General features: G+C 49.2%; 1 protein-coding gene across 2 annotated transcripts in view; it reads left to right on the forward strand.

Moving 5' to 3' along the window:
- POT1 (protection of telomeres 1) overlaps positions 1–23,503 on the forward strand; it is a 318,561-nt gene that overhangs the window by 180,504 nt on the left and 114,554 nt on the right. For both annotated transcript variants that reach the window (XM_063927165.1, XM_063927166.1), the window contains exon 8: positions 2,049–2,105. In XM_063927165.1, the coding sequence (XP_063783235.1) occupies positions 2,049–2,105 (57 nt within the window). The remainder of the gene's footprint in view (positions 1–2,048; positions 2,106–23,503) is intronic.

The following is a 23,503-nucleotide window of genomic DNA, read 5'->3' on the forward strand; positions in this document are numbered from 1 at the left end:
TGTATTGGTGAGAGCCTATGTTTGGGAAGACCGGTCAGGTTGGGACTTGTGTTTAGTTTACTGCCAGATGGCAAGGTGTTAGTTTTGCTGCTTAATAACACTGGTTGAGACCACTTGCACCAGAAACCTTGGACTTGTGTGATCTCTCTGCTGTTGTGCTCTGCCATCTACCCCAGGAGATGGTACATGTTTCCCCTACACTGTTAGTGTGGCAGAGAATTTGTTTGCACCTGATCGGCACATAGTGAAAGAAGCAGCAAAGGCACCTGCAGGAAGCTGGTCTATGTTTGTCTGGTCAGAAGCCAGACTATAGATACAGCACACAGTAAAATTGCAGGAGCGATATTCTGCGGAGACTATTCCCACAGTGTGATACCTGCTGGGCACTTTGGTGCCTTACATGCAAAAGCAAGACCAAGTGGTGCTTTGTCAGCACAGTTGTGGAAACCTGTACAATTAAAGAGCCAGACCCTTCCATTTGGAAATCCCTGATGACATGGAAGACGTAATAGCTACAGGCTACAGCACCAAGACCGTGAGACCTTAAAAGAGGTAGTGCTGCATCTTGCGACATGGCCTGGAAATGCTTCCCCAAATTTCCAAACCAGCTACATTCGCGCTAGTCACTTCCTCCAAAAAAATTACTGTGGCTGATGACGTGAAGGCATATCTGACCACATTTGAGTTTACTGCCGAGCATGATAGCTGACCTAAAGGACAGTGAACAGGCCTGCTGGCACTCTTTTTCTCTCAGGCGAGTCTCAAAAAGCTCATATTGGGGGTCATTCCGAGTTGTTCGCTCGCTAGCAGTTTTTAGCAGACGTGCAAACGCTAAGCCGCCGCCCACTGGGAGTGTATTTTAGCTTAGCAGAAGTGCGAACGAAAGGATCGCAGAGCGGCTACAAAAAAAAAATGTGCAGTTTCAGAGTAGCTCCAGACTTACTCCTAGCTTGTGTTCACTTCAGACTGTTCAGTTCCGGATTTGACGTCACAAACACGCCCTGCGTTCAGCCAGTCACGCCTGCATTTTTTCCTGGCATGCCTGCGTTTTTTCAAACACTCCCTGAAAACGGTCAGTTGACACCCAGAAACGCCCCTTTCCTGTCAGTCACTCTGCGGCTGGCTTTGCGACTGAAAAGCGTCACTAGACCTTGTGTATAAATACATCGGCCATTGTGAAAGTACGTCGGGCACTGCGCCGCATACGCATAAGTGCTGCTTTTTCACTTAATCTCTGCGCTGCGAACATTTTTCACTAGCGATCAACTCGGAATGACCCCCATTGACTTACGCACTGCAGTGCTCTGGACTATGAGAAGCTAAAAATGGCAATCCTGACTCGCCTGGGAGTACTCCATTGACAAGCCTCCCCAGTCACCAATGCGTGACCTCATCCACCTGACCAAGAAATTGTTACAACCAGAGAAATTAACTGGACCTCAGATGGTTGAAAGAGTTGTCATGGACCATTATTTGAAGTCACTGTCTATGGTTTTGCGCAAGTGGGTGAGCCATGGGGATCCTAAGACAGCTGACCAGTTGGTAGAGATATTGGAGAGGTATCTGGCGGCAGGGAAATTACTGACCAGATCCACGCCAGCGCTCTTCAGTAAAACCTTGTATGGGAAAAGGATGCAGGGCAGTTAACAGAACTTAAAAATGAAGAGACTGTAAGCACCCAGCCCAGAGATTGGCTAGAGGGGCCAGAATAGTGCCAGCCACATGAAAGACTTGACAATCATGTACTTAAATGTTTTAGGTGTGGTATGCCAGGACATGTTGTTGCTAATTACCCAGTTGTTCAGTGACCCATGCAAAGTGGTGCTGTCTTTGAATGAGGACACATCTGTATTGTTGTTTATTTCAAGCAAACTATTTAAGTTTACAAACACTACAACTTACTGGTCATTGTATGTTAATTGCATTTGCTTCCGGAGATAAACTAAATAGAGTATTTGTACTGTATTATCGTGGTTTCCAGTATTGAACTGTTTGTTGGAATGCAATCATAAACTGTGTTAAGATATTTTCTTTTATCTTACATACAGGTCAAAAGTTGGCAGCCTTTGATGCACCGGAGATATGCCAGCAGCTTTCTGTCACAGGTATAAAACCATTAATGGATTTGAAGATCACAGTAAGAGAGGCTACTGCACAGCAGGTTGTGTAGTTATCTGAAATGAGCTGTTCAAAGCTCTCTTGTGGTTGGACTTGTATAAAAGTAGATTTGAGATAAAGCAAAGTAATAAACTGAGCTGGCAAAAAAAAAGCAAATACAGAAGATATTATAGATGTGCTGTATTAAAACTTGTGCCAGCCATACTTCAAAAGCTCTTCAAAAGCTCTTCAGTGTAGGCCATTTTTGTTTCATTAATTTTTTTTGCTTTTTTTCAGGTCTCTGTATTACTGTGCCTGGCCATACATTTTTGTACATGGTTTTTCTTTGGAGTTGGGGATCGAACCCCGGCAGCCAGGGCCCCGGAGCTCAGTATACCGGCATCGGGATCCCGGCCGTCAGAATGCGGCAGCAGGGCGAGCACTAGAATGCCCCTTGTGGGCGTTGTGGACACCCACAAGTGGGAATAGCTCTGGCACAGCTGTTGGCATTCTCGGCGGTCAGGATCCCGGCGTCTGTATTCTGACTGCCGAGATCCCGACCAACGGGATATTAACTACATTCCTTTCTTTGCATGACTCTAATGTTTGGTATAAGTAGATTAAGTTTGGTCTTATGGTGCAATATGGCAGCTTGTGAAGTGGAAGGAGCACCAGATGATGCCACAATAACTCCATCCACGCCATAATGTGACTGTACGTCATGTTAGACTTGAATGGCATGATCACTGCATTACAGACACATTCCTAATCTGTTACTCCACTTACAGTTTATTGAATTGACTACATAACATGGGACATCCACCTATATTACAAAGTAACTTATACTTGATCTGCACATATAGTCACAAATGGAAACATCATAATTCAGATTACCTTTTATTAACAATAATTTGTAGAATTCTCTTAAGCCTTAGACTATATATCACTTATAAAATAGTCAGATTCTTCATTACACTTTGAAATATCAGGACAGATGTGTCTTCATACCCCTAAAGTGTGGGTTATAGAAGTGGAGATGTCGAAAATAGCAACCAATCAGATTCTACTTATCATTTATCTAGCACCTTCTAGAAGATAATATCTAGAACAGTGTCCACTTTTATAGAATTGTTGCATATAAAATGAATCTGTGCAGTCTCGTGAAGCGAATATGTTGCATCACATTGCAGTTAAGACAGACATTCAAGTGAAAAAGATACCTGGCGTATGCAGAGTTGCACTGGACTTGGCGTGCCAAGGTGGGATGTTTGGCAAGTCTGCGGCAATAGTATATGAAAACATATCTGTACATCTACATTACTAATGATAGAAATTCTCATTGATTATATTGGATAAAAGTTAATTGGCAAATAACATAAACAAACCTATTCCTGAGTAATATCCACCCAAGTGCAACAGACCTTTAATGATTAAGGATCCTTAATGGGATGCACTCTCATTGCTTTCTCCGAGGAAATCTTTTTCTGTGCAGACCCTTGAGCAGACAAAAGGTGGGAAAATTCTTTATTGTAAGGTAGAAATGTCAGGAAACAGTGCAAGATCTTTGGCACAGGCCTTCCAATGACTAATCGCAAACATGGAGGAATTTATCATATTTTGCCACTAAAGCCATGACATTTTTCAGGTAACTTGCTCTAAAAAGCTCAATAATGGTTTGATAGGTACGTAGAGGTGTTGTATTGATGGAAGCAGGGGTGTTTCTAGGGGGCTTAGCGCCCCAGACAAGGTAAGGGACTGGTGCCCCCCATATTTTCTATAGGCGCAGCATGCCGAAATGAGGACGTGGTCTCATGGGGAGGGATGTAACTACACAATAGTGCACCCAATTCAAATTATGACACACTAGTGCCCCTCACTCACATTACACAGTATAGTAGTGCCCCTTGTCAACATTACACCACACAGTAGTGTCTCTCATTCACATTACACCACACAATAGTACCCTTCTTCACACTACACTACACAGTATTGTCCCTTATACACATTACACTACACAGTAGTACCCCTTATACACGTTACACCACACAATAGTATCCATTATATATTATGCATTAGAGTCCCTTATTCACATTATACTACACAGTACCCCTTATGCACATTATGCAACACATAAGTTCCCCTTACACAGTATGCCCACACAGTAGCAGTACCTGTCTGACCAACAGAAAGGCTCCCCGGCAGTGCACAGTGGTCAGGAGTCTGGATTTTGGAGCGACATCATGGTGGCATTACGTCTTTCTCTGCAGACACTACACGAGCCAGGGAAGGTGGAGCACAGAACAGTCATTGCCCCCTGCAGTGCATAGTATAGTAGTAGTGCGCTCGGCAGAAAAGGAGCCAGGCACAGGGCTATTAATATGCATGCAGCAGGAGTAAGGCCACTATAGATGACGACAGTGGCCAGTTCCATCCACAAGGTATCTGCGCTCTTTGTGGCAGTACCAGCCGCACCACACTAGTTACAGCCCTGTGCATATATTACATATATTACCAAATCCCAGGAAACAGACTCATTTTCATTCGAAACTGGGGCTGTTTCTACCAAAAACACACAGGGTTTTTTTTTTTCTCTTACGTCCAAGAGGATGCTGGGGACTCCGTAAGGACCATGGGGATAGACGGGCTCCGCAGGAGACATGGGCACTTTAAGAAAGACTTTAGGTATGGGTGTGCACTGGCTCCTCCCTCTATGCCCCTCCTCCAGACCTCAGTTAGAAAACTGTGCCCAGGGAGATGGACATTTCGAGGAAAGAATTTATTGTTTAAACACGGTGAGTGTCATACCAGCTCACACCACGAACATACCGGAGAACGTGGCATTCAAAAGAATACCAGCCAACGGCATGGACAATACACAGCCACATGCTGAGAGAATATGTAACACAACCAGTGTGTCAACACAACCAATAATAAGACACCGCATGCCATGGCATGGACAACGTCAGCAACAGCCTGACAGAAAAGAACCACCACAAGAGTGTAACCATAACCAATAACTGCAGACGCAGTACGCACTGGGACGGGCGCCCAGCATCCTCTACGGACTAAGAGAAAAGGATTTACCGGTAGGTATTAAAATCCTATTTTCTCTAACGTCCTAGTGGATGCTGGGGACTCCGTAAGGACCATGGGGAATAGCGGGCTCCGCAGGAGACTGGGCACTCTAAAGAAAGATTTAGTACTATCTAGTGTGCACTGGCTCCTCCCTCTATGCCCCTCCTCCAGACCTCAGTTAGAATCTGTGCCCGGCCGAGCTGGGTGCTCCTAGTGGGCTCTCCTGAGCTTGCTAGAAAAGAAAGTATTTTGTTAGGTTTTTTATTTTCAGAGAGCTTCTGCTGGCAACAGACTCTCTGCTACGAGGGACTGAGGGGAGAGAAGCAAACCTACTCACGGCAGCTAGGTAGCGCTTCTTAGGCTACTGGACACCATTAGCTCCAGAGGGATCGAACACAGGTACCTAACCTTGATCGTCCGTTCCCGGAGCCGTGCCGCCGTCCCCCTCGCAGAGCCAGAAGAACAGAAGCAGCAGAAGCATGAAGACATCGAAATCGGCGGCTGAAGACTCCTGTCTTCACTTAAGGTAGCGCACAGCACTGCAGCTGTGCGCCATTGCTCCCACAGCACACCACACACTCCGGTCACTGTAGGGTGCAGGGCGCAGGGGGGGGCGCCCTGGGCAGCAATTAAGTACCTTTTTTGGCAAAAAGAGACATATATACAGTCTGGGACTGTATATATGCCCGAGCCCCCGCCATTTTTTACACATTAAAGCGGGACAGAAGCCCGCCGCTGAGGGGGCGGGGCCTTCTTCCTCAGCACACCAGCGCCATTTTCTCTTCACAGCTCCGCTGGAAGGACGCTCCCCAGGCTCTCCCCTGCAGTATACAGGTGCATTAAAGGGTAAAAAAGAGAGGGGGGGCACATACATTTAGGCGCAGTATGTGTATATATATATATATATATATATATATATATATTAACAGCAGCTACAGGGTAAACACTAAGGTACAGTGTAATCCCTGGGTTATATAGCGCTGGGGTGTGTGCTGGCATACTCTCTCTCTGTCTCCCCAAAAGCCTTTGTGGGGTCCTGTCCTCAGTCAGAGCATTCCCTGTGTGTCGGTACGCCTGTGTCGACATGTTTGATGAGGAAGGATACGTGGAGGCAGAACAAGTGCAGCTGAGTGTGGTGTCGCCGCCGACGGTGCCGACACCTGATTGGATGGATATGTGGAAGTGTTAAATGATAATGTAAACTCCTTGCATAATAGATTGGATAAAACTGTAACCGGGGGACAGTCAGGGTCTCAACCCATGCCTGATCCTACAGCGCAGAGGCCGTCAGGGTCTCAAAAGCGCACACTATCCCAGATAGTTGACACAGATGTCGACACGGAATCTGACTCCAGTGTCGATGACGATGAGGCAAAGTCGCAGCCTAAAATGACTAAAGCCATCCGCTACATGATTGTAGCAATGAAGGATGTATTACACATTTCTGAGGAAAATCCTGTCCCTGACAAGAGGATTTATATGTATGGGGAGCAAAAGCATGAAGTGACTTTTCCCCCTTCACATGAATTAAATGAATTATGTGAAAAAGCGTGGGATTCCCCTGACAGGAAGGTGATAGTTTCCAAGAGATTACTTATGGCGTATCCTTTCCCGCCAACGGACAGGTTACGCTGGGAATCCTCCCCTAGGGTAGACAAGGCGTTGACACGCTTGTCCAAGAAGGTGGCCCTGCCGTCTCCGGATACGGCCACCCTAAAGGATCCTGCGGATAGAAAGCAGGAAGCTATCCTGAAGTCTGTTTATACACATTCTGGCACACTGCTGACGCCAGCAATTGCTTCGGCCTGGATATGTAGTGCAGTAGCTGCATGGACGGATTCTCTGTTTGAGGAGATAGATACCCTGGACAGGGACACTGTTCTACTGACCCTGGCACATATCAAGGACGCGGTCCTATATATGCGGGATGCCCAGAGGGACATTTGCCTGCTGGGCTCTAGAGTTAACGCAATGTCCATTTCTGCCAGAAGGGTCTTATGGACTCGGCAATGGACAGGGGATACCGACTCTAAAAAACACATGGAGGTTTTACCTTATAAGGGTGAGGAATTATTTGGGGGCGGTCTCTCGGACCTAGTTTCCACAGCTACGGCTGGGAAGTCAAATTTCTTTCCTTATGTCCCTCCACAACCTAAGAAAGCACCGTATTACCAAATGCAGTCCTTTCGTTCTCAGAGGAGCAAGAAGGTCAGAGGTGCGTCCTTTCTTGCCAGAGGCAGGGGTAGAGGAAAAAAGCTGCACCATGCAGCTAGTTCCCAGGAACAAAAGTCTTCCCCGGCTTCCACTAAATCCACCGCATGACGCTGGGGCTCCACAGGCGGAGCCGTGGGGGCGCGTCTCCGACATTTCAGCCACCAGTGGGTTCGCTCACAGGAGGATCCTTGGGCTATACAAATTGTGTCTCAGGGATAAAAGCTGGAATTCGAGGTGATGCCCCCTCTCCGTTACCTAAAATCGGCCTTACCAACTTCCCCCGTGGAAAGGGAGAATAGTGTTGGAGGCAATTCACAAACTTTTTCTCCAGCAGGTGGTGGTAGAGGTCCCCCCCCCTTCAACGGGGAAAGGGCTACTATTCCACTATGTTTGTGGTACCGAAACCGGACGGTTCGGTCAGACCCATTTTAAATTTAAAATCCCTGAACATTTATCTGAAGAAATTCAAGTTCAAAATGGAATCGCTCAGAGCGGTCATTGCAAGCCTGGAGGAAGGGGATTTTATGGTGTCTCTGGACATCAAGGATGCTTACTTGCATGTCCCCATTTATCCACCTCATCAGGAGTACCTCAGGTTTGTGGTACGGGACTGTCATTACCAATTCCAGACGTTGCCGTTTGGCCTGTCCACGGCACCGAGAGTTTTTACCAAGGTGATGGCGGAAATGATGGTGCTCCTTCGGAGGCAAGGGGTTACAATTATCCCATACTTGGATGATCTCCTCATAAAGGCGAGGTCCAGGGAGCAGTTGCTGATCAGCGTAGCACTCTCTCAGGAAGTGTTGCGTCAGCACGGCTGGATTCTGAACATTCCAAAGTCGCAGCTGATTCCTGCGACGCGTCTGCCCTTCCTGGGCATGATTTTGGACGCAGACCAGAAGAAGGTGTTTCTCCCGGAGGAGAAGGCTCAGGAGCTCGTGACTCTGGTCAGAGACCTCCTAAAGCCAAAACAGGTGTCGGTGCATCGCTGCACGCGAGTCCTGGAAAAGATGGTGGCGTCATACGAAGCCATTCCCTTCGGCAGGTTCCATGCGAGGATCTTTCAGTGGGATCTGCTGGACAAGTGGTCCGGATCGCATCTTCAGATGCATCAGATGATCACCCTGTCCCCCAGGAGGTGTCTCTTCTGTGGTGGCTACAAGGTGCTCACCTCCTCGAGGGCCGCAGATTCGGCATACAGGACTGGGTCCTGGTGACCACGGATGCAAGCCTCCGAGGGTGGGGGGCAGTCACTCAAGGAAGAAACTTCCAAGGGTTGTGGTCAAGTCAGGAGACTTGTCTGCACATCAGTATCCTGGAACTAAGGGCCGTATACAACGCCCTGAGTCAAGCGGAGCCTCTGCTTCGAAACCAGCTAGTGCTGATTCAGTCACACAACATCACGGCAGTGGCCCATGTAAACCGCCAGGGCGGCACAAGAAGCAGGGTGGCAATGGCAGAAGCCACCAGGATTCTTCGGTGGGCGGAGAATCACGTACTAGCACTGTCAGCAGTGTTCATTCCGGGAGTGGACAACTGGGAAGCAGACTTCCTCAGCAGACACGACCTCCACCCGGGAGAGTGGGAACTTCATCAAGAAGTCTTCACGCAGATTGCAAATCGATGGGAATTGCCACAGTGGACATGATGGCGTACCGTCTCAACAAAAAGCTAAAAAGATATTGCGCCAGGTCAAGGGACCCTCAGGCGATAGCTGTGGACGCACTAGTAACACCGTGGGTGTTCCAGTCGGTCTATGTGTTTCCTCCTCTTCCTCTCATACCAAAGGTGCTTAGAATTGTAAGAAAAAGAGGAGTGAGAACAATACTCATTGTTCTGGATTGGCCAAGAAGGACTTGGTACCCGGAATTGCAAGAAATGCTCACAGAGGACCTATGGCGTCTGATTCTCAGACAGGACCTGTTACAACAAGGGCCGTCTGTTCCAAGACTACCGCGGCTGCGTTTGACGGCATGGCGGTTGAACACCGGATCCTAGCAGAATAGGGCATTCCGGAAGCAGTTATTCCTACGCTGATAAAGGCTAGGAAGGACATGACCGCAAAACATTATCACCGTATATGGCGAAAATATGTTGCTTGGTGTGAGGCCAGGAAGGCCCCTACAGAGGAATTCCAGCTGGGTCGATTCCTGCACTTCCTACAGTCAGGTGTGACTATGGGCCTAAAATTAGGGTCCATAAAGGTCCAGATTTCGTCCCTTTCCATTTTCTTTCAAAAAGAACTGGCTTCACTGCCTGAGGTTCAGACGTTTGTTAAGGGAGTGCTGCATATTCAGCCTCCTTTTGTGCCACCAGTGGCACCTTGGGATCTTAACGTGGTCTTGGCTTTCCTGAAATCCCACTGGTTTGAGACACTTAAGACGGTGGAGCTAAAGTATCTCACGTGGAAAGTGGTCATGCTGTTGGCCCTAGCCTCAGCTAGGCGTGTCAGAATTGGCGGCTTTGTCATGTAAAAGCCCCTATCTGGTTTTCCATATGGACAGGGCAGAATTGCGAACTTGTCCGCAGTTTCTGCCAAAGGTGGTGTCATCTTTTCATCTGAACCAACCCATTGTGGTGCCTGCGGCTACTCGTGACTTGGAGGATTCCAAGTTGCTTGATGTAGTCAGGGCTTTGAAGATCTATGTTGCCAGGACGGCTGGAGTCAGGAAAACTGACTCGCTGTTTATCCTGTATGCATCCAACAAGCTGGGTGCTCCTGCTTCAAAGCAAACCATTGCTCGCTGGATCTGTAACACAATTCAGCAGGCTCATTCTGCGGCTGGATTGCTGCCTCCAAAATCAGTAAAAGCCCATTCCACAAGGAAGGTGGGCTCTTCTTGGGCTGCTGCCCGAGGGGTCTCGGCATTACAGCTTTGCCGAGCTGCTACTTGGTCGGGTTCAAACACATTTGCAAAGTTCTACAAGTTTGATACCCTGGCTGAGGAGGACCTGGTGTTTGCCCATTCGGTGCTGCAGAGTCATCAGCACTCTCCCGCCCGTTTGGGAGCTTTGGTATAATCCCCATGGTCCTTACGGAGTCCCCAGCATCCACTAGGACGTTAGAGAAAATAAGAATTTACTCACCGGTAATTCTATTTCTCGTAGTCCGTAGTGGATGCTGGGCGCCCGTCCCAAGTGCGGACTTTCTGCAATACGTGTATATTGTTATTGCTTAACAAAGGGTTATGGTTATGTAGCATCGGTTGAGTGATGCTCAGTTGTTGTTCATACTGTTAACTGGGTAAGTTTATCACAAGTTGTACAGTGTGATTGGTGTGGCTGGTATGAGTCTTACCCTGGATTCCAAAATCCTTTCCTTGTAATGTCAGCTCTTCCGGGCACAGTTTCCTTAACTGAGGTCTGGAGGAGGGGCATAGAGGGAGGAGCCAGTGCACACCAGATAGTACTAAATCTTTCTTTAGAGTGCCCTGTCTCCTGCGGAGCCCGCTATTTCCCATGGTCCTTACGGAGTCCCCAGCATCCACTACGGACTACGAGAAATAGAATTACCGGTGAGTAAATTCTTATTTTCTCCTACGTCCTAGAGGATGCTGGGGACTCCGTAAGGACCATGGGGTTTATACCAAAGCTCCAGACCGGGCGGGAGAGTGCGGGCCACTCTGCAGCACCGATTGAGCAAACATGAGGTCCCCATCAGCCAGGGTATCAAACTTATAGAGCTTAGCAAAAGTGTTTGAACTTGACCAAGTATCCGCTCGTCAAAGCTGAACCGGTGAGACTCCTCGGGCATCGGCCCAAGAAGAGTCCATTTACCTAGTAGAATGGGTCACCCCCGACTGCGGTAACGGCAATCCAGCCGTAGAACGAGCACGCCGAATCGCATCACAGATCTAGCATGTAACAGACTACAGAGACGCAGGCGCCCCAATCACGCTGGGGCCTACTGGACAAACAGAGCCTCTGTTTCCCCAATCTGGGCCAATTGGCGACATAAATATTCAAAACCCTGACTACATCGAGAGACCTTGAATCAGCCAATGCTTAAGTAACCACAGGCATCAAATAGGCTGGTTTCTGTGAAACACCTAACCACTTTTGTCAGAACTAATATCCGAGTTCTCAATTTCGCTCTTTCCACCTGGAAGATCAAATAGGGCTCCTGTGAGACCCAGCCGCCACTTCCGACACCCGCCGTGCGGACGCCAAAGCCAAAAACATGACCACTCTCCAAGAGAGAATCTTTAACACAACCTTTCATAAAGGTTCCAATCATTGTGACACAAGATACTCAACACCGCGTCAAGGACCCACGGTGCTAATGGGGGCACAAATGGAGGTTAAATGTGCAGTACTCCTTCCACGAAGGTCCGAACTTCCGGAAAGGTCGCCAATTCTTTCTTGAAAGAAAATTTATAAGGCCGAAACTGCACTTGAACGGAGCCTAACTTTAGGCCTGCCTGGAGAAGAATCACCCAGCCGCACCACACTAGTTACAGCCCTGTGCATATATTACATATATTACCAAATCCCAGGAAACAGACCCATTTTCATTCGAAACTGGTGCTGTTTCTACCAAAAACACACAGGGTTTTTTTTTTTTCTCTTACGTCCAAGAGGATGCTGGGGACTCCGTAAGGACCATGGGGATAGACGGGCTCCGCAGGAGACATGGGCACTTTAAGAAAGACTTTAGGTATGGGTGTGCACTGGCTCCTCCCTCTATGCCCCTCCTCCAGACCTCAGTTTACTACTGTGCCCAGAGGAGACAGGGTGCATTACAGGGAGCTCTCATGAGTTTCCTGAAAGAAAGTATTTTGTTAGGTTTTTTATTTTCAGGGAGCCTGCTGGCAACAGACTCCCTGCATCGTGGGACTGAGGAGAGAGAAGCAGACCTACTTCTGTGAGTTTCAAGGCTCTGCTTCTAAGGCTACTGGACACCACTAGCTCCAGAAGGATCGGTACGCAGGTCTCACCCTCGCCGTCCGTCCCAGAGCCGCGCCGCCGTCCTCCTCGCAGAGCCGGAAGATAGAAGCCGGGTGAGTATGAGAAGTAAGAAGACTTCAGAGGCGGCAGAAGACTTCAGATCTTCACTGAGGTAACGCACAGCAGTAAAGCTGTGCGCCATTGCTCCCACACAGCACACACAGGCAGACACTGTAAGGGTGCAGGGCGCAGGGGGTGCGCCCTGGGCAGCAATAAACCTCGTTTTCTGGCAAAAGTATATATATACAGCTGGGCACTGTATATATAAAGAGCCCCAGCCAGGTTTTTTACATATTTGAGCGGGACAGAAGCCCGCCGCTGAGGGGGCGGGGCTTCTTCCTCAGCACTCACCAGCGCCATTTTCTCCACATCACAGCGCTGAGAGGAAGCTCCCCGGACTCTCCCCTGCTTATCCACGGTGAAAGAGGGTTTTAAAGAAGGAGGGGGCCACATATTTGGCGCAATATACAGATTACAGCGCTATCTAGGTAAACATTGTGTTTTTTCCTGGGTCATATAGCGCTGGGTGTGTGCTGGCATACTCTCTCTCTGTCTCTCCAAAGGGCCTTGTGGGGGAACTGTCTTCAGATAAGAGGATTCCCTGAGTGTGTGGTGTGTCGGTACGCGTGTGTCGACATGTCTGAGGTAGAAGGCTTTCCGGGGAGGAGGAGGAGAAAATGAACGTGGTGTCTCCGTCGACAATGCCGACACCTGACTGGATGGATATGTGGAATGTTTTAAGTGCTAATGTAAATTTATTGCACAAAATATTAGACAAAGCGGAAGCTAGGGAACAGCCAGGGAATCAACCCATGTATGTCTCTATGTCGCAAGGACCTCCGGGGTCTCAAAAGCGCCCACTATCCCAAATAGTAGACACAGATACCGACACGGATTCTGACTCCAGTGTCGACTACGTTGATTCAAAGTTACAGCCAAAATTGGCTAAATGTATTCAATATATGATTATTGCAATAAAAGATGTTTTGCATATCACAGAGGAACCCCCTGTCCCTGACACGAGGGTACACATGTATAAGGAAAAGAAACCTGAAGTAACCTTTCCTCCCTCACATGAGCTGAACGAGTTATGTGAAAAAGCTTGGGAATCTCCAGACAAAAAACTGCATTTTCCCAAAAGGATTCTTATGGCGTATCCTTTTCCGCCAAAGGACAGGATACGGTGGGAATCCTCCCCTAGGGTGGACAAAGCATTGACACGCTTATCCAAGAAGGTAGCGCTGCCATCCCAGGATACGGCTACCCTCAGGGATCCTGCTGATCGCAAGCAGGAGGTTACCTTGAAGTCCATTTACACGCATTCGGGTACCTTACTCAGATCGGCTATTGCGTCGGCCTGGGTGTGTAGCGCTGTAGCAGCATGGACGGATACCTTATCAGCGGAAATTGAAACCCTGGATAAAGATACCATCTTATTGACCCTAGGACATATAAAAGATGCTGTCTTATATATGAGAGATGCTCAAAGAGACATTGGTCTATTGGGTTCTAGATTCAACGCTATGTCGATTTTTGCTAGACGATTCCTATGGACCCGGCAATGGACAGGTGATGCCGACTCAAAAAGGCATATGGAGGTTTTACCTTACAAGGGTGAGGAATTGTTTGGAGAAGGTCTCTCGGACCTGGTCTCCACAGCTACAGCTGGTAAATCCAATTTTTTGCCTTATATTCCCTCACAGCCTAAGAAAGCGCCACATTATCAGATGCAGTCCTTTCGGTCACAGAGAAACAAGAAAGTACGAGGTGCGTCCTTTCTTGCCAGAGGTAAGGGCAGAGGAAAGAAGCTACACAACACAGCTAGTTCCCAGGAACAGAAGTCCTCCCCGGCCTCTACAAAATCCACCGCATGACGCTGGGGCTCCGATACGGGAGTCCGCCCCAGTGGGGGCACGTCTTCGACTTTTCAGCCACATCTGGGTTCACTCACAGGTGGATCCCTAGGCAGTAGAAATTGTTTCTCAGGGTTACAAGCTGGAATTCGAAGAGGTGCCTCCTCGCCGGTTTTTCAAATCGGCCCTGCCGGCTTCTCCCTCAGAAAGGGAGTTAGTGTTAAATGCAATTCACAAATTGTATCTTCAACAGGTGGTGGCCAAGGTTCCCCTACTGCAACAAGGGAGGGGATATTACTCAACCCTGTTTGTAGTCCCGAAACCGGACGGTTCGGTCAGACCCATTTTAAATTTAAAATCCCTGAACCTATACTTGAAAAGGTTCAAGTTCAAAATGGAATCACTCAGAGCGGTCATCGCCAGCTTGGAAGGGGGGATTTTATGGTATCCCTAGACATAAAGGATGCATACCTTCATGTTCCAATATATCCACCTCATCAGGCGTACCTGAGATTTGCGGTACAGGATTGTCATTACCAATTTCAGATGTTGCCGTTTGGGCTTTCCACGGCCCCGAGGATTTTCACCAAGGTAATGGCGGAAATGATGGTGCTCCTGCGCAAGCAGGGGGTCACAATTGTCCCGTACTTGGACGATCTCCTCATAAAAGCGAGATCAAGAGAGCAGTTGCTGACCAGCGTGTCACTTTCACTGAGAGTGTTACAGCAACACGTCTGGATTCTCAATATCCCGAAGTCGCAGCTGGTTCCTACGACTCGTCTGACCTTCTTGGGCATGATTCTGGATACGGACCAGAAAAGGGTTTATCTTCCAACGGAAAAGGCTCAAGAACTCATGACTCTGGTCAGGAACCTATTGAAACCAAAACAGGTGTCAGTGCATCACTGCACTCGAATCCTGGGAAAGATGGCGGCATCTTAGGAGGCTATTCCATTCGGCAGGTTCCATGCGAGGACCTTCCAATGGGACCTACTAGACAAGTGGTCCGGGTCACATCTACAGATTCATCGGTTGATCACACTGTCCCCCAGGGCCAGGGTATCTCTCCTGTGGTGGCTGCAGAGTGCTCACCTTCTAGAGGGCCGCAGGTTCGGCATTCAGGACTGGGTTCTGGTGACCACGGACGCGAGCCTCCGAGGTTGGGGAGCAGTCACACAAGGAAGAAACTTCCAGGGTCTTTGGTCAAGTCAAGAAACTTGTCTTCACATCAACGTCCTTGAGCTGAGGGCCATGTACAACGCCCTTCGTCAAGTGGAGACCTTGCTTCGCGACTTACCAGTTCTGATCCAGTCAGACAACATCACCGCAGTGGCTCATGTAAACCGCCAGGGCGGCACAAGGAGCAGAGTGGCAATGGCGGAAGCCACCAGGATTCTTCGCTGGGCGGAAAATCATGTAAGCGCACTGTCAGCAGTGTTCATTCCGGGAGTGGACAACTGGGAAGCAGACTTCCTCAGCAGACACGACCTGCATCCAGGAGAGTAGGGACTTCATCAGGAAGTCTTCGCACAGATTGCAAGTCAGTGGGGACTGCCCCAGATAGACATGATGGCGTCCCGCCTCAACAAAAAGCTGGAGAGGTATTGCGCCAGGTCAAGAGACCCTCAGGCGGTAGCTGTGGACGCCCTAGTGACACCGTGGGTGTTCCAGTCGGTCTATGTGTTTCCTCCTCTTCCTCTCATCCCAAAAGTGTTGAGAATAATAAGAAAAAGAGGGGTACAGACAATTCTCATTGTTCCAGATTGGACACGAAGAGCCTGGTATCCGGATCTGCAGTAGATGCTCACAGAAGATCCGTGGCCTCTTCCTCTAAGACAGGACCTGTTGCAACAGGGGCCCTATTCTGTTCCAAGACTTACCACGGCTGCGTTTGACGGCATGGCGGTTGAACGCCGGATCCTAGCGGAAAAGGGCATTCCGGTTGAGGTCATTCTACTACTCTGATAAAGGCTAGGAAGGACGTGACAGCTAAACATTATCACCGTATATGGCGAAAATATGTTTCTTGGTGTGAGGCCAGGAGTGCTCCTACGGAAGAATTCCATCTGGGCCGTTTCCTTCACTTCCTACAGACTGGAGTGAATTTGGGCCTAAAATTAGGCTCCATTAAGGTTCAGATTTCAGCCTTATCCATTTTCTTTCAAAAAGAATTGGCTTCTCTCCCAGAAGTACAGACTTTTGTGAAGGGAGTGCTGCATATTCAGCCTCCTTTTGTACCTCCGGTGGCGCCTTGGGACCTTAACGTGGTGTTGAGTTTCCTTAAGTCGCACTGGTTTGAACCACTTAAAACGGTGGAGTTGAAATGTCTCACTTGGAAAGTGGTCATGTTGTTAGCCTTGGCTTCGGCTAGGCGAGTGTTGGAATTGGCGGCTTTGTCTCATAAAAGCCCCTATCTAATTTTCCATATGGATAGAGCGGAATTGCGGACCCGTTCTCAATTTTTGCCTAAGGTGGTGTCATCTTTTCATATGAACCAACCTATTGTCGTGCCTGTGGCTACACAAGACTTGGAGGATTCAGAGTCCCTTGATGTGGTCGGGGCTTTGAAAATTTACGTGGCCAGAACGGCTAGAGTCAGAAAAACAGAAGCACTGTTTGTCCTGTATGCAGCCAACAAGGTTGGCGCTCCTGCTTCAAAGCAGACTATTGCTCGCTGGATCTGTAACACGATTCAGCAGGCACATGCAACGGCTGGATTGCCGTCACCAGAATCGGTCAAGGCCCATTCCACTAGGAAGGTGGGCTCGTCTTGGGCGGCTGCCCGAGGGGTCTCGGCACCACAGCTGTGCAGAGCTGCTACTTGGTCGGGTTCAAACACCTTTGCAAAGTTCTATAAGTTTGATACCCTGGCTGAGGAGTACCTCCTGTTTGCTCAATCGGTGCTGCAGAGTCATCCGCACTCTCCCGCCCGTTTGGGAGCTTTGGTATAATCCCCATGGTCCTTACGGAGTCCCCAGCATCCTCTAGGACGTAAGAGAAAATAAGATTTTAAACCTACCAGTAAATCTTTTTCTCATAGTCCGTAGAGGATGCTGGGCGCCCGTCCCAAGTGCAGACTACTTCTGCAAGACTTGTATATAGTTTTGCTTACATAAGGGTTATGTTATAGTTTTCATCGGTCTCCGACTGATGCAATGTTTTTTCATACTGTTAACTGGTTAGTTTATCACAAGTTATACGGTGTGAATGGTGTGGGCTGGTATGAATCTTGCCCTTGGTTTAACAAAAATCCTTTCCTCGTACTGTCCGTCTCCTCTGGGCACAGTTTCTCTAACTGAGGTCTGGAGGAGGGGCATAGAGGGAGGAGCCAGTGCACACCCATACCTAAAGTCTTTCTTAAAGTGCCCATGTCTCCTGCGGAGCCCGTCTATCCCCATGGTCCTTACGGAGTCCCCAGCATCCTCTACGGACTACGAGAAAAAGATTTACCGGTAGGTTTAAAATCTTTGTTTACAGGTTATCCAATTTGGTCTCCTGTAAAAATAATACGGGTGACACTTTGGGAAAAATCGCGGAAAACAGAAGTTTCTGCTGCGGGGTACACTGGGCTCCACAAGGATAGACAATGGGGTGTAGAGTAGGATCTTGATCCGAGGCACCAACAGACTCAAAGCTTTGACTGTTCGAAGAATGCACAGCGCCGCCTCCTCTATAACCCCGCCTCCCTGCACAGGAGCTCAGTTTTGTAGTTGGTGCTGCAGTAAGCAGGCACATAACAGAGGGGCTGCTCCAGGCAGCCCTAAGAAGATCTTTTTTTGCAGAAAAAAGTGAAGACTTCAAGGGCAGCAGCGGTGGTAAATGTCAGAAGACATTCACTGCTGCAGCTCCAGCTCTCCCCAGCGGCGCTGTACACTCCCGAGCCGTGGTTGCCAGGTAACTACAGCAGGAGGCTCCGGTTTTCTTCACGTCAGGCACACACGACGGGGGCTCTCTGGGATCACGTGACCGCGCTTCAGGAGGTGGTGAGTGGGTCCCGCTTGCGGGACCCGGTCTTTATCACGATCCGGCGCGGTCATTGGGAGGCGGGCCGCGCTCGCTGGCGGTGGACACTGTGGCAGATCCCACTAGATCACCAGGGCATGGGTGCAGGTCAGGTTCTCTCTCTAAACCATTTTCAGTAGCCCACAGTACCCGGTGGTTTTGCCAGCAGGGGGATAAGGCTTAGACCTGAACCCCCAGCCCCAGGGCGCCATTTCCCGCAAATGTTCCCGCCCTGGAGCTGCATATCTGTCTCCCGCACTCCCTGTCAGTGTCTGGGCGCCATTATCTCTCAGCTTCACTGTTCCTGGGACTGCTTGGGCAAATCCTCCTGTGTAAAGCCGCCTGGTTGTCAGTGTTGTGACTTTACATGACACTTAAGTATTCTACCTGCCTTTTTAGACAGTGCTAGTTAAGAAAGAGTGCATTTAGTCAGGGTTTTCTAGTACAATTACCCTGTGATATACAGCTAGTTCTTACTGTGCAGTGTTATATCTATTGACTATATAGCTATATATATAAGCTAGTCCAGTGCAGTATTATTGTTAGTAATAACCTCTGCATTGTACAAACTGTGACTATCTGTGTGTGCATTTGATAGCTGAGTGGTGTCCATTTCGTGTCTTTCACTCAACTTGCTATCCCTATATTCTATAACCTGAGGGCTTGGTGCGTCAGGTTTTATATTGATATAGGATTTTCACAAAGATATGCTTTAATACGTATTTTTCTCTGTGATTTAGTCACCATATCTCTCCTTTATCTCTGCTAGTGCTGACTACACTGCGCAGGGGTTTGGGTAAGAGGTATTGTGCTGCTGCCAATTGTACTGTGTTACCTGATACTGCAAGTTATATCATGTCTGCTTATGAGGGTAACGGTTCTGGGGCTGAACACCCTGCCGGTGTTGCTGAAGCCACAGATCCCTATGAGGAGAATATAGCAGCTGTGGGCTCTGGTTCTGGGGCTCCTTCCCCCCCAGTGGGACTGTGGCAACGGAGGTACCTAATGACCCACCGTGGGCCGCTTTTTCCACGCTTCTACATGCGCTAGTTAATAAACTAACACCCCCTATGGGACCCCCAATGCCGGTACAACCGTATGTGGTCCCTGCTGCTAATCCGCCATGGGCGGACGATTTATCTGCTCAATTGAAGAAGTTGAACCAGTCCCTGACTACTAAAAAGTCTGACCATCGCTCGCCTAAGTCCAAGGGGTCCTCTAAGCGAGCGCTTGTCTCCTCACAATCCACTGCTGTCACTGACACCTCATCTAATGAAGACGGCACTTACACTGACCCCACAGGTTCTGACTCAGATACTGCTGATGGGGAGGGTAGTTCACCTGTGGATGTTCCTGATCTTTTTGAGGCTATTAAGTTAATTCTACAGATTACGGATGATCCCGAGCCATCCATCCCTCCTAAGAAACCAGATAGGTTCAAGCGTCAGAAGGTGGTTAAACAAATTTTACCTCACTCTGATCACCTAGTGGATATACTTCAGGAACCCTGGGAAAACCCAGGTACGAAGTTTGTGCCTCAAAAGAAGATGCTGGCTCGCTATCCCCTTGCACCAGAGCTGTCTAAGAATTGGGAAACGCCTCCTCCAGTATACTCACATGTGGCTAGGATGGTGGTTTCCTTAGCTCTGCCTGTCACTACAGTCACGTCTCTAAAAAAGCCTACGGATAATCGTGTGGAGGGTTGTCTTAAAGCGATTTACACCCTCACGGGTGCTGCACAAAGGCCCACTATTGCAGCAACATGGGCTGCAGATGCTATTGAAGCATGGGCCTTGGAGTTAGAAGCTGAAATCTCTTCTGACCATGCTAGACAATGCTTGTCTTATATTGTCACAGCTTCTCGCTATATTAAAGAGGCGGCTTCTGATGCCGGTATCCTAGCAGCCAAGGCCTCTACTACGTCAGTCCTGGCTCGCCGGATATTGTGGCTGAGGTCCTGGTCTGTGGATCTGGACTCTAGAAAAACCCTGGAGGTACTCCCTTTCAAGGAAGATATTCTGTTTGGGGAGGACTTAAATAAGATAGTGGCTGACTTGGCTACTGCCAAAACTGCCTGTCTGCCAAGTACCGCTCCTTCTGTATCGAAGGCTAAAGGTACTTCCTTTCGCCCCTTTCGTCCTTCAGGTAAAGCAAAAGGTCAGGCGTACAACAAGCAGGCCCGCACTTCCAAACCTGGTAAGCCAAAGCCCAAAAGAGCCTGGGCATCCCGTCAGCCAGCTTCCCAAGGCCGATAAGCCTGCCGCATGACGGGGTGGGCCTCCCCCTGGGGGATCCCAGGGTGGGGGGCTGGCTTCTAGGGTATACCCAGGAATGGTTGAAGACCACTTCAAATGCCTGGGTACGGGAAATCGTCACTCGAGGTTACGCCATAGCCTTCAAAAACCGACCCCCTCATCGATTTTGCCAGACAGACGTCCCGTTGGACTAGACAAAGGCAAACACTCTGCATTCGGTGGTACAGACCCTCCTGGATACAGGAGTCGTAGTACAGGTGCCTCTTGCGCAGAGGGGCCGGGGGTACTATTCTCCGCTGTTTCTAGTCCCGAAACCGAATGGGTCCTCCCGGTCCATTCTCAACCTCAAGGCATTGAACAGGTTTGTGAAGATTTCCAAGTTCCGTATGGAAACCCTTCGCTCTATAGTTCTGGCTTTGGAACCTGGGGACTACATGGTCTCACTGGACATACAGGATGCTTACCTGCATATTCCTATAGCAGCGTCACATCAGCAATACCTGAGGTTTGCTATTGGCAACCTCCATTACCAGTTTCGGGCGTTACCTTTTGGTTTAACAACGGCTCCGCGAGTCTTCACCAAAGTAATGGCGGTGATGACGGTGGTACTCCGCCTTCAAGGGGTCAGGATACTGCCGTATCTGGAGGACTTGTTAATCCTGGCACATTCCCCAGAACTTCTCCTACGTCATCTAGATATGACGGTCTGGTTTCTACAAGCCCACGGGTGGCTCATCAACTGGAAGAAATCCTCCCTGATCCCTGCTCAGAGCATGGTGCATTTGGGAGCGCCATTGGACACTCACAACCAGAGGTTGTTCTTGTGTCAGGAGAACGTCCTGAAGCTTCAGGACAGGATTCGTTGCTTCCTTTCTCGTCCGCAAGTGTCGATACATGCAGGTGCTGGGCCTCATGGTATCAGCTTTCGACATGGTGGAGTATGCTCAATTCCATTCTCGCCCCCTCCAGAGGCTGATTCTAGCCAAGTGGGACGGCCTGCCTCACCGGATCAGGTCTCAAATGATTTCATTAATTCCGGATGTCCGTCTGTCGCTGCTCTGGTGGCTCCAAGACCAACAATTGTGCAGGGGCCGTCCCTTCTGGATATCCAACTGGGTCCTGTTGACGACAGATGCCAGTCTAAGAGGTTGGGGCGCAGTGCTGGAGCAACACTCCCTTCAGGGTCGGTGGACCAAGGAGGAGTCTCTCCTCTCAATCAACATTCTGGAATTACGGGCGGTCTTCAATGCATTGAACCTAGCCCAGCATTTAATTCACAACCGTCCTGTTCAAGTGCAGTCGGACAACGCCACCACAGTGGCTTACATAAATCATCAAGGCGGCACTCGAAGCCGTCTGGCAATGAAGGAAGTCTCACGGATTCTACATTGGGCGGAACGCCATCTACCGGCCATATCGGCAATCTTCATTCCGGGAGTCCTGAATTGGATAGCAGACTTTCTCAGTCGTCAGGACGTGCATGCCGGCGAGTGGGGCCTCCATCCAGAAGTGTTTCAACTCCTAGTGGAAAAGTGGGGTCTTCCAGACGTAGATCTGATTGCGTCTCGACACAATCACAAGGTTCCGTTCTTCGGAGCAAGGACAAGGGATCCTCAAGCAGCATTCGTGGATGCGCTGGCGGTGCCGTGGAGGTTTCGGCTGCCGTACGTGTTCCCTCCGCTGTCACTCCTGCCCAGGGTAATTCGGAAGTACAAGCAAGAAAAAGGAATTTTGCTTCTCTTAGCTCCAGCATGGCCCAGACGGCACTGGTTCTCAGACCTGCAGGGCCTATCGTCGGAGCGTCCAATTCTACTTCCACAACGCCCAGACCTCCTCGTTCAGGGCTCCTATGTCTACCAGGACTTAGCCCGGCGGTCTTTGACGGCGTGGCTCTTGAAGCTTCCGTCTTGAGGGCTAAGGGTTTTTCTGAGGAGGTCATTAAAACTATGTTGCGGGCCAGGAAACCGGCTTCTGCCCGGATTTACCATAGGGTCTGGCATTCCTACTTTGTTTGGTGCGCATCTAACAATTATGACGCTTCCAAGTTTAGTACAGCCAAACTTTTGGCTTTTCTGCAGCAGTGCCTGGATTTAGGCCTGCGTCTGGCCTCCCTCAAGGTTCATATTTCTGCCTTGTCGGTGTGGTTTCAGAGAAAAATTGCGACTTTACCTGATGTTCATACTTTCACTCAGGGTGTGTTGCGTATCCAACCTCCCTATGTCCCGCCTGTGGCTCCTTAGGACTTGTCGTGGTTTTGGAGGCGTTGCAGGAGCCTCCATTTGAACCCCTTGGTTCAGCTGATCTTAAGTGGCTTTCCCTTAAGGTGGTGTTCTTGCTGGCTATTGCCTCTGCTAGAAGAGTGTCGGATTTGGGTGCCCATTCCTGTAGTTCCCCATATCTGATTTTTCACCGTGACCGTGCGGTACTTCGGACTCGTCCCGGTTATTTGCCGAAGGTGGTTTCCTCGTTCCACCTCAATCAGGAGATTGTGGTTCCGGCCTTTGTCTCTCCTGACTTGTCTCCCAAAGAGCGATGTAGTACAGGCCTTCCGTATCTATGTGAAGAGAATTGCTTCTATTCCAAAAACTGATTCTCTCTTTGTTTTGTTTGGATTTCACAAACGTGGCTGGCCTGCTCACAAGCAGACCCTGGCCAGTTGGATTAGAATGGTGATTGCACATGCTTATGTGAAGGCTGGTCTGTCAGCTCCTGCTCACATTACGGCCCATTCTACTCGGTCTGTTGGACCTTCTTCGGCGGTCCAACGTGGTGCGACCCTTGACCAATTGTACAAGGCGGCTACGTGGTCCTCCATGAACACGTTCATAAGGTTTTATGCCTTCGATACTGCTGCTTCCCAGGATGCTTCCTTTGGACGCCGGGTTCTTGTGCCCGCTACAGTGCGTCCGCTCCCAAAAATAACTGCTTTAGGACATCCCCATTGTCCATCCTTGTGGAGCCCAGTGTACCCCGCAGCAGAAAACGAGTTTTATGGTAAGAACTTACCGTTGTTAAAACTATTTCTGCGCGGTACACTGGGCTCCACAAGGCGCCCACCCT

The sequence above is a fragment of the Pseudophryne corroboree genome, chromosome 6 (genome assembly GCF_028390025.1).
Source record: "Pseudophryne corroboree isolate aPseCor3 chromosome 6, aPseCor3.hap2, whole genome shotgun sequence".
Taxonomy (NCBI): domain Eukaryota; kingdom Metazoa; phylum Chordata; class Amphibia; order Anura; family Myobatrachidae; genus Pseudophryne; species Pseudophryne corroboree.